The sequence below is a fragment of the Apiospora phragmitis genome (assembly GCF_038363925.1).
Source record: "Apiospora phragmitis strain CBS 135458 chromosome Unknown utg000010l:1.0-9815664.0:1.0-9183399.0, whole genome shotgun sequence".
In the NCBI taxonomy this organism is placed as follows: domain Eukaryota; kingdom Fungi; phylum Ascomycota; class Sordariomycetes; order Amphisphaeriales; family Apiosporaceae; genus Apiospora; species Apiospora phragmitis.
The window spans coordinates 5,693,281-5,704,279 of NW_027117409.1; the positions used below are offsets into that span (position 1 = coordinate 5,693,281).

Here is a 10,999-nt window from a genome sequence, read left to right on the forward strand (position 1 = left end):
GTGTGGTCGGTAGGGTGTCAATGGCGACTCAATTGACTTGGTTTGGTAGAGAGTGGAATCGAATCGTGGTTGAGAATGAGGCTCCGACGACTCCTTGGGAATTTCCAAGGTCTTGGTGATGGCGGGCTTTTGATTGGCTAGAGCTTGCCTGATCCACCAGGACAGGCTTGAAGCGACTATGCTTTTGGTCGCACGACAAATGCCCTCAGCAGCCCTTTCTCCGATAGCAGCAGAGAGGACCCCTCCAAGCCCTCCAAAAGGGTCTACACGGCTCGGAAGTACATAAGTCTGATTCTTACGCCGGATTTTTACAGGGACTTGGGTTGAAATTTAATTGTTCTTCTCATTATTCTGTTCACAATCGATCTGGCAATTTCTTCTCTTTTTTCTTCTTCTCCAATTTTCTCTGGGCGGCTCCGAAAACGCAGCGAGAGCTTTACATTGCCCTCACCAACATCACGATGCCTTCAGAACCTGCCAGACCGTCCACTTCAGGCATCGTCACCGACGAAGTCAGTGGTGTGCGTCAAATTCCGGAATCAGTACGCGCAGATGGAAGTACTCGAAAAGCGATCAAAATCAAGCCTGGGTACCGACCCCCAGAGGATGTTGAGCTCTACAAAAATCGCACCGCTGAGTCGTTTCGCAATCGCGGAAAGGGCGGAATACCAGGCACAGAGGGACTGAAAGAACAAAAGGTCGAGCTACCTTCTGCAGCTAGCAACAAGAATGCAAAGCGGAGGGAGGCGCGAAAAAAGGCCAAGGCGACTGACGACTCGAACGATGCCACTGCCGACAAAGCGAAGGATGCTGCCGAGGGCAAGCCAGAGGAAGTCGATCCCGAGGTCGAGAAGGAGAAGAAAGCTCGCAATCTGAAAAAGAAACTGAAGCAGGCCAAGGACCTCCAAAACAAGAAGGAGGGAGGCGAGTCCCTTTTGCCTGAACAAATTGCCAAAGTCATCAAAATCAACGAGCTTATCCGCGAGCTCGAAGCGCTTGGCTTCGACGCCGATGGCGAGGCCAAGGCCAAAGGGGAAGGCAAAGGTGAGAAGCAGCAGGAGGAACAGGGATGAACTGCACGCTCTCTGGTTGCCATTCGACGCGTGAGGGCTACACGGCACGGGCTCTACTTTGGATATCAACCCTATGAGCTCGTGGTTGTGCCGGAACGCTAACACCATCCTCCAATACCTGATATGCCGCAACCACCTGTATAGGCTGGTCGCGGCTCATTCGCCCTTTGGACTCAGAGAGTCTGATTCAAGCTTGGGGCCGTCTAGTTCAAGAGCACATGCCACACACCCAACATGTTGTCATTAGATAACTCGATAGCCCACCTTGATTTGCGAAGTGATCACAGCAGCATATTCGGCAAGGATGAGGCCAGGCTCAAGGGGGGTGATAGATGGGTAGCAGTGGGGGTCCTGAATCGACGAGACGCGTCATTCTGCAGGTCCGATGGAACGACCCCTGGGGACCCTAGCTTGATAATTATCTCATGTTCAGATAATCGACTTTTTAAAGGGAGGCCCAAGACGAAGAATCTGCGAGCAGTTTTGGGTAGTACGTAGAAAGACTATGTAGATATCCTCCTGAATATGAGATGTAACTGGACCAAATTAGTGTTGCTCCTGTAGCAGTATGCATAAGTTTATACAAAGCATCGAAGTTGCGTGACATCGCGTTGTCAGGAATCGCGTTTCATCCTTTCCCCTTATGATAGATAATGATACCCTTGTTTTTTGGTTGTTGTTTTTGTCCATGCCAGAATGCTTCCTGGCTCGCTTGGTTACGTTTATCTGGAGTTGATGCGGGGCGAGGAACAGTCGGACAATATCACTGATAAGACCCCTTGCGAGGCCTTACACACCACAAATCCGCCTTTCGAGGACGACTCCAACCAGTCAACCAACATTTTGCAACGCGTCTTTTGTCCTCCAACGATGACTTCAACGATGATGGCATTTCTCACCCAAGATAAAACTCGGGTTCGGCTGAGGCGAGAAATATGCGATGTGGTCAATGACATTGGCTCAGTCGACAACTGCAACGTCTTGGCGACGATAGATAAACCCGAAACATGTACTTCACCCCCAGAACTGAAGAAGAGACTTCGTGACGCGCTCGCGGCGTGGCTCTCGTTGGGTGCTGCTGGCGGGTTGGATATGAATAGCCTGGTCTACGATTTTGGAGACTATATAAGTGGCCAGGCTCTTGCCCTGGGTGCACTTTCACCTGGTGGAGAAGCCACCCAGTTCCATTGTCTCCAGACCGTAGCTGACGAGCTCAACTGTGAGGTCTTTCTCGTCAAGCTGAAGAGGGAAGATTATGGCTTCGAAGACAACGGGTATGATTTTAGAGACTTCTTTGAGCGCGACGTGACTGAGGACGATGTGACTGAGGACGACGATGAGGAGGATAAGAGCCCGCCTGTACGTGTATTCATAACAAGTCTAGGTCTGGTAAACAAGCTAAGATTATATTGTCAACAGCAGAGTTGTGGCTTGAAGTATGAAATTATGGAGAGGACATGGACAGCCGAAGTATTAGTCGACTGACGGAGTGGGTTCAAACTAGACGACTATCCTCTCGAAGAGCACATCGTAGTCCAGGATGAATTCGACATGGAAGCGTACGATGACGAGGTTGATGAGCAGGAGGAAGATGCTATCATAGGCGGACCGAACGAACCTGTAAGTCAGGAAACCGAACCAGGGAAATGTGTCTCATTCAAATTCTGACATGAAGCACCTAGCGACACGGCTTCACCAGGTGGTTCACATCCACGGTGAGTAGCACATCAATCTCAGCCTCGGAAATTTTCCCATTCATGCTAATGTTCTAGCTAGGCTGCACTAATCATATCCAAGTCCTCTTTGCTCGAGTTCTTGTGCGAACTGTCTCTCCATGACAACCGTAGCTCATCCGTCTCGCAGCTGGTTACTTATATGGCTGCTACATGCCGCGATCCAGAGAATAGCCAACACTATATCCGCAATCTATTTGAGCTCTGCACAAAACTATCGAGCAGTCCTAACCAGCTACGGGCACTCGATGAAGCAACCATCATTGAGGTGCTTCAACTAGCTATCCATCACAACCACGCGCAGCTGTTCGACCTGATAAGCAATAACATCGCCATCACATTGTCGCCAGGGCGGTTCTTCACTTGGGCTGGTGAACATCTTCGGAACGTGAGATTTCCGTTGGGGGCACTGGCACTCGCGTAAGTCCCTCCGTCATCTTAGCTGCAGCTGGTACAGACGGTCCAGTGTTGATAACAATCGCAGTATGCGCCGTTCCCTTTCTCTTGCATGCCGATGTGGTGACTGGTATACTTGTATTGCTAGCCTCAAAACATCCGAGACTGGAGCTCCTGGCAAACTACAAGAATTCGCGCAGGCTGCTTTGAGTGAGGCGGCACTTTTCTGTTCACAAGGCGAGGTTTATGAAGGAGACGGCGAGACTCTTGTACTCATAGCTTGCCGATGTAAGGACTTCACCTGGCTACGGAATGATTACGTGGATACGTGTGAGAGCGCATGCACATTGACTGACAAGACTAGGATTGCCCCTATCGTACGTCAAAGGGCCGTAGGTTTTGCCTTCACTGCGGTCTTTTGTTGGACACTCTATGCTGCGGCGATCCGTGGAGAGCTGCCGAGAGAAGAGTCTCTCGAGCTATTAAGGAGCTTGGTGGCCAACCTCCATGAGTCGTTTGACATCCTCCAGCTGGTAAGCGAGTCGGTCTTCTGTCAAAGAACACAACAGGCAGTCACCAATCGTACGCCATTACCACCGCCACCTGTTTCAGGCGATACTCTCATTAATCTGGTTCGGCTAATGATCGCCATCAATCCTGAGAACGAAGTGCGAAGCTTTCTTTCCAAGATTACGGAACAGGTCAGATTCGTGGACTGGAGGGATTTCACTTGTCTCTATCTCCCTTTCGTCAACGATCTACTGGGGCTGGCGGGGGTGCAATCGGATGATCTGAGGGAGTCACCTTATGCTAGCCTTGCTCGTGAAATCGTCATGGAATACTGGCAGCAGCAGTATGGTGGGTTGGGGTCACAGCCGCAGACACAGGCACAGGCACTTGGTCAGCTGAACATGATGCTGCTGAATTGCGGGTGCCCCTTTTGCCAAGGTATACGGGGATTCCTTATTGAGACCCCCAACCTGCCACAAGCGGTCTTTGGGGTTGTGGCTTCTGACCGTCCGTTGCTGACGCACTTGAGTGCGGTGGTCAAGCAGTGTGCTGGCTGCTGCGATTATCAAATAGAGCATGAAGGATTATACTGCAAATGGATACTCACCAAGACAGGCTTTCTGTCTCTGGAAGAGCAAAACAGTTGTTTACACTTCGCGCGGGCAGCCTTGAGTAAAACCAACCAGCTACGGCTATCGTTGGCACTTGACGAACTGCAATGTGAACGACTTATGGGCACGAGTCCGCCCTCGCTGGTTTCTTGCCCAGGGCCATTGCCATACGAGGCCTCGGATCAAAGTAGTTTTCTCAGTCACAGACTCCCTTGATAAAGGACCAACTGACCCTCCGTGACCTCGGATGCAAATAGGAGTTTGCAAGCCAAGCAGCAGAAGACCATGGTGGTGATCCCTTACCGCACTCTCTCCACGTAACATCCGCTGTCCGAACCCCCGCCCTCCCCACCTCCGCCTGCACATGCGATCCGACGTGGATCCGCATCCCCCTCTTAAAACATTCCGGCTTCTTCGGGGACAGCCACGAACAGCACGAATACGGACTTCTTCCCATTTACTTGATTCATTCTCCATTTTCTGTGCTATCGCGGTCCGGCAGTATGGGTTCAACGTCGGGCATCCCCGGCTTACTGTATGCTAGCAGCAAAATAACACGACCTGACATCCTTGATACCAAGACCTTCTTTGAGTGGTACGATGAAGAGCACATACCCGAGCTGATACAAACCAGCGGGTTCGACTCTGCGTTCCGGTTCATTGACAGCAACCCGGACTCAGAAAGACCCTACCTGGCCGTCTATCCTACAAAGGACTTCTCGTTTTTTCAATCAGATGAGTTCAAGGGCATGAAGTCGCTACAGAGCGACAAACTGCCTGGAACCGGCGCTGCCGCAGAAGTCATGGAGTCCGTGTCGAGGTTTGACAAGTTGGTTCAAGTGTATGATCCGACCAAGAAGGGACCTGGTAAGTCTGGCCTAGGCAATCCCCTTGACGCAGCAAACAGGCGATGCTAATATCAAGAAGGGCATACCAAGTGCATCATCTCCGCACAGATGAAGTCCACTTCTGGTCCCGCCGCTGAGGAGGACATTGATTCGTGGTACCGCGAAGAGGTAAGCAAAACCACACAAGCCAGTTGAAGTAGGCACCTGCTCATGGACTCTATAGCACCTCCGGCTTATTGCCAAAAGCGAGGGATACCTCCGAACCACCAGGTACAAACTTGCCTTTTCTGCGCAACTCCCGCCCCCAGCGGAGGACGAGGCCAAGCCGCCAGTCTGGTTGGCCCTTCACGAGTTTGAGACTAAGAGCGTCGATCTGGACAAGCTGCGTGAGCTGACAACATCAGACGTAAGTACAAGGCTATGGACTTGTTACCCAACTCTCGCTGACCCTGATACCCTATAGTGGACCAACAAGATCCACGAGACAACCGAGGGAATTTTCATTATCTACGAGTTTGCTAAGGATTTCGGCACCCGAGATCTGTTTCATGGGGTTGAGATATAATCCCATGATGTATATCCCCGAGTAAGAATGCAAACCAACCTAAACCCATATACTTAGCTATGCGACTGGACAGATGACGGTACTTGACTGGAGCTCTTCGATGTCAGCATAGTATTTATATATGGAGAAATATACCGCAAGATCATGTGCACAACGCCGGCCCTACCGAGTATTTGACTTGATTCTCATTGCGAAAGAGCAGCAGCATGTCTATGGTAAATCTAGCTTGCGCCATTCTAGTCTTTCCAAAATTGCAATATAATCTAGGCGCTTCACTCACTTGGAGCCGTTCAGAACCTTGGCAGTCGCCTCATCAGCCCTTGAAACGCACTCCTCGATGACCTTCCAGAACATGGCGATGTCCAAGCCTCTCGGTATCCGCACGCCTTCCTTTCCAGGCTCGAGCAGAGTGGCGACCGTCTGCCCGGTCCTGGCGCCGTTCTTCAGCGCGTCTTCCAGGCTGCCCTCGGTCGCAACCTTGACATGGAACCGTTCGTGTCGTCGCTCACCTGCTGCGCTCTTGGGGTCGAAGTCGTAGAAGGGGATCTCCCATTCCGTGCCGATCAAGGCGATTGCCACAGCGAGAGGATCGTGTAGCGGTGGGCCTTCTACAATACCGAAAGCATCTCTGCTCTGGAGGTTAGCGCCATAGCCCTTCTCATGCCACAAGCAAGAAGCAAGGAAAACCCCCAGAACAAGAAATATATATATAAAGAGGAGAGAGGGAGAGGGAGAAAGGCAAACGAACCTGTAGGTGCCCGCAAAGAAATTCAGAAGTTCCACCAACATAACCCTGAGCTCCGTCTTGCCGCGGCCCTCTTTCACGCTCGCGTCGGGACCGTACAACAGCAGCTCGTTGACCTCCAGAGTCGCGAGCACGAGATGGGTCAGGTCGAGCGGGATCAGCGTGGTCTTGGCGGCGAGGATGGGGTTCTCGAACAGCGAGGCGGCGGCCTCGGGGTCGATGAGGATGTTGAACTCGGCCCAGGGCGTGTAGTTGCCGATGCGCTCGCGGCCGTCGACCTTGCCCAGCACGGCGGGCGTGAAGCCGCCGCCGAGAGAGCCGCCCATGATGCTGAGCCCGCGGATGTGCGCCGCGAGGTCGGGGTGCTGGCGGAACAGGGCGCCGACGTTGGTGAGCCCGCCCGTGGCCACGAGGCAGGCGGTCCCCGGCGCCGTCGCCCGCAGCGCCGCGGCCATGGCGTCGACGGCCGACACCGAGCGGTCCGCGGTCGTCTGCGGGCGCGGCAGCAGCTCCGTCCCGTCAAGCCCGGACTCGCCGTGGATGTCCGTCGGCGCGTGGATCGGGGCGCGCTCGAGGGCGTGCGCCGCGCCCGGGTACACCGTCACCTCATGCTGCTTGCCGATGGCGGCGAGCACCGAGAGGGCGTTGTTGGTGGTCTTGTCGAGGCTGGCGTTTCCGTGCACGGTGCTGATGTTCAGCAGCTTCAGGCCGGGATGGTACGCAGCAAGCAGAATGGCGAATGTGTCCTGTTCGTCGGGTTAGCGAATGTTTGCGCAGCCGAGTCATGCAACGGCGTTCTCTGGCAAATACCCAATCTCCAATCCGATCTTTGGGTTAGAAAAGAAGGTTTGAACGGCTCGGCTATCATGCACGTCACGTTGCCTTTGCCGAAATCATCCCAACTTTCGGCACACATTATCTTGGGCAGTGGTAACCGCCGCCTCGCCGCCTCCTAGCACTTTGGACCACTCCTGTGCGGTCACCTTCCCAACCTCAGGGGGAAATGTAACTATACTGCAATGAATTATAAAAGGCTGAAGAGACTCACATCATGGCCAGGATCACAGTCCAACCAGACCGGTACCGGAGCCGACATATTCTGAGATATTTGCAATATACTTTCCCTTAATATGTATGTATGAGAGCAAACAATGTCCCCGCAGCAATGCAAATATGTAATTTTAAAAGGTTCAATGTTAATGTTGGAGAGAGACGGTCAGTCTAATGGGAGCAGTTGTTTGTCTGTTACTGGGAACTTGTCCACATTTCCATCTGTACTACAGCTCATAGTAGCAGTTGCGGGACCAGTGAACCGTCGGCAGACTTGGTGTGGACCTGCCCGAGACACCGCATAGGTTGCAAGCATTGCCGATCGTGGAATCCCGACGACACAGCCCCTCCGGGACGACACTGTGGCTTCGTCCAAATACTGTAAAATACGGTGGTCACAAAAAGAGCATATTTTAATAATACTAGTAGTGGCTACTAGGGATTAACGTAAGTAATGAGACATTAAAGGTTACGGATACGATACCTTCTAATCTGCTCGAGACCACTGCGCCATTAGTACCCCAGTGCTTGTTATTAATGGCGGTAAACATGTCATATACATCGGCAGTAATGCATTCCGTATTTAGTATCTATCTTGCAAATGGCCACCACAATGTCCTTGAGCTCCGAGAGGGTGACCGAGACAAGTCCATAGACACAGCCAGCTCCCAATGCATAACCGACTTGGCAGAGACAACAGAGGTAGTAGGAGTTACTTGCCAGCAGTCTTTCGTTGCTCAAGCACCCGCATGACGTCGGCAACGTTGTTGGCATCTCCTTTTCGCTTTTTGCCTCCTCTCTTGCGCTTGGCCTTGCCATCTCCGCCTTCCTTGCCGTCCTTGTCATCACCTTCATTCCCCCATTCTGATAACTCGACTTTTGAATCGTCAAGGTCGGCCTCATCCTCGAACCTGCTCATTCCAAAGCCCATATCCATATCCTCGGCGTCGCGATCCACGTTTTGCAACATCTTGCGATGGCGTTCTGCCTTGGCTCTGGCTTCTTCATCGTCCTCGTCTGAAGGCTTTGGTATTGCCTTGAGGGATGCTGCCCTCTTGAATGCAGCCGCAATCGCCGGATCGGACATAGAAGGTGCTTGAAGTGTCTCGGAGGAGACCAGCTTTGATTTCGAGTCCTTGAAGTAGTTTCTTGGTTCTGATGTCGTAGTTGGACGGGGAGGTGGAGGCATCGCAGCCCGATCTACCCGTTCTGCGGGTGTTGCGGTATCCTTTGCGACCTCTCCTTCGTCCTCGTCGCTATCTTCATCTGAGTCGCCGCCAAGGTCGGCCAGGGGGTTGTAATCATCACCCACGTCGTCAAAGATGTCAACATCCTGTTCGTCCTCTTCCTCAGGCTTTGCTTTATAGATATCAGGTACTTCCATGCCTAACGGTTTGGCGTTCTTATCAGGCCTCATCGCCTCGCGTGCCTTCGCCTCACTTTCGGCTTCCGCTTTGGCCTGATCCTGTGGTTGGATCTTGCGAATCTTGCGTTTCTCGTGTCCATCTTCATCAACGACGATTAGTACCTCCCTCCCTTTGCTGTCTCTCTCTATCCTGGATGAGCCTGGGGTAGGCTTGTCGCCAATCTTCTTGAATTTGTCACCAAGGGCGGATTTCTTCTTGGCATTGGCAGCATCTCTTGCTACTTTCAGTTCAGCCAAGATCATGTCTCTCGTCCGCTTCTGTCCAGGTTTCAGCCCTCCCGTGGCAAACTGTCCTTTCTTTGCCTCTTTCTCTCGTGCAATAGCCTCGACATTAGTAGACTCAAGCTCCTCAAATGCTTCGTCGACGTCTTCCGCTTCCGCTTCTTCTTCCTCTTCTTTATCGGGGTCTGGCTCGTTTTCGTTTCCCCCGTAAACGTTCTCGCCTTTGCGGACTCGCTCCAGTAACTTGAAATCTAAGCCTTTGACCAAGTGAGTGCTAGAAAGATCGCCGCCTGCAATCTCGAGCCGTAGTCTGTCGAATGTCTCCTGGTCTATCTCCTCCTTCTTTAGAGATTCCTCCAGCGCCTTGATGCGCACAGCTCTAGAGTCTGCCTCTTCGTCCTCTCGCTCTTTCGTTCGATCCACATAGCCGGCTGCGAGCTTGCTTCCTTTCGGGGCGGATGTTTTATGCTTCTTTTGCGGTTTATCGGCTTGGTTTCTTTCAGCTAGCTGTCGCTGGAAATTGTTTCGGCTAAACCCTACAGAACGACTAATCCGAGATTAGTATATAGACCAGAATGATAGAAGTTGGATGTATCGTACGGTGTCATAGGAATGCTGGATTTCTGTCGCGAACCGAGCGCAAGGGAGCGCGCCGGCGTGGATTCATTGTTGTCTGCTGTTGGTTTGGGGTGTTCCCTCCGATAAGCCGCCTGAATTGCTCGTTGTTCATTGTAAGATATCGCAATGGGAAGAGAGCGTCGGCAGTAAACGAGAGTTAGGGTTGCTTTATGCGTCGCAGTACTTGTTGTTCCCCTCCAGAGAATGACTTTGCGATAAGTCTATCGGCGTTCAAGTTGAAGATGAAGCATGGAGGAAGCAATTCACTATCCGTCCGTTACTTTATAGTGGGGGCCCTTCTGTAACTGAAGCACTATTTTTAGTTGAACTCACTAACAGCCCATCAAAGCACAGGACATACATAACATGTGCTCTGTTTATGTGCCTCAGGCCTCACAAGTGTATGTAAAATCGATAGCAAAGTCGAAAGATTTCGTTCTGTTTCGAAATCTCCTTTCTTTCAAGCTATGACAATGTTCATATTGGTAATGGTGACGAGCTCGTTGGCGGCTCATTCGTTATTTGGAACGCTGGTCACGGGATGACGTGCAAAAACGGTCGCGTCGGCCCCACCATCCCTCTCACAGCCGAGGCGCGTTTCTAACTTACATTGATACCTCCAATCTCATTGAAATCATACCAAATACTGTCTGGGTCAGAACAACAAAAGGAGGGAAGACCTGAAATAACGTCTCGGCAATTCTCAACCGCTTTATGCTCACCAACAAACTGTGTGGCTGTCTCATGGGGTTCAGAGCATCGATCTCGGAGTATATTCTTGCATCATGATACACTCACCGGCCTTTTGTAAGCGGCAAACTGGGCGTTTTCAACCTACAGCAGTCCCGACTCACCGGAACCATCGTTGGTAAAAATGGGTAGCCGGCTAGATAAGAACTCGAACGCTGTGCGCAAGCTTATCGAGGGGCATACCTTTTCGGATGAAGGGGAGAGGAATATGAGGCGAGCGCTTTTGGTGGATTCAACGACTATTTCCGTCGCAAGAAGATCAAACTGCAGAATCTTGACTCGGAACTCAGAGCTTCTGCTAACGATAACCCCCAAATATTCAAAGGGGTGGTGGCACATGTGACTGGCTATACCCAGCCTCCACTTCATGTGTGAGTTGACCAAGACCACCCACAATGCCATACCCAATCTGACTTTCAACTTCAGCCTTCATCGTGAACTGGTTCAACATG

At 51.8% G+C, this 10,999-nt stretch overlaps 5 protein-coding genes across 5 annotated transcripts; 3 read left to right on the plus strand and 2 right to left on the minus strand.

The window, feature by feature from the left end:
* Nucleotides 1-461: 461 nt before the first annotated feature.
* PG994_011483 (uncharacterized protein) lies at nt 462-1,073 on the plus strand (the record flags this gene model as incomplete). Its single annotated transcript, XM_066862892.1, has 1 exon — nt 462-1,073. The coding sequence occupies one exon, from the start codon at nt 462-464 to the stop codon at nt 1,071-1,073; it is 612 nt and encodes a 203-aa protein (XP_066712002.1).
* Nucleotides 1,074-1,769: 696 nt separating this feature from the next.
* On the plus strand, nt 1,770-3,230 carry PG994_011484 (uncharacterized protein; the record flags this gene model as incomplete). The annotated part of the gene is made up of 3 exons (XM_066862893.1): nt 1,770-2,432; nt 2,598-2,693; nt 3,042-3,230. The coding sequence occupies 3 exons, from the start codon at nt 1,770-1,772 to the stop codon at nt 3,228-3,230; spliced, it is 948 nt and encodes a 315-aa protein (XP_066712003.1).
* Nucleotides 3,231-4,826: 1,596 nt separating this feature from the next.
* Nucleotides 4,827-5,736, plus strand: PG994_011485 (uncharacterized protein; the record flags this gene model as incomplete). Its single annotated transcript, XM_066862894.1, has 4 exons — nt 4,827-5,190; nt 5,251-5,339; nt 5,395-5,577; nt 5,635-5,736. The coding sequence occupies 4 exons, from the start codon at nt 4,827-4,829 to the stop codon at nt 5,734-5,736; spliced, it is 738 nt and encodes a 245-aa protein (XP_066712004.1).
* A 276-nt stretch (nt 5,737-6,012) lies between these two features.
* On the minus strand, nt 6,013-7,577 carry PG994_011486 (uncharacterized protein; the record flags this gene model as incomplete). The annotated part of the gene is made up of 3 exons (XM_066862895.1): nt 6,013-6,367; nt 6,485-7,227; nt 7,530-7,577. 3 exons carry the CDS (start codon nt 7,575-7,577, stop codon nt 6,013-6,015), a joined length of 1,146 nt encoding a protein of 381 aa, XP_066712005.1.
* Nucleotides 7,578-8,243: 666 nt separating this feature from the next.
* On the minus strand, nt 8,244-10,980 carry PG994_011487 (uncharacterized protein; the record flags this gene model as incomplete). Its single annotated transcript, XM_066862896.1, has 4 exons — nt 8,244-9,726; nt 9,780-10,018; nt 10,731-10,842; nt 10,901-10,980. The coding sequence occupies 4 exons, from the start codon at nt 10,978-10,980 to the stop codon at nt 8,244-8,246; spliced, it is 1,914 nt and encodes a 637-aa protein (XP_066712006.1).
* Nucleotides 10,981-10,999: the final 19 nt, after the last annotated feature.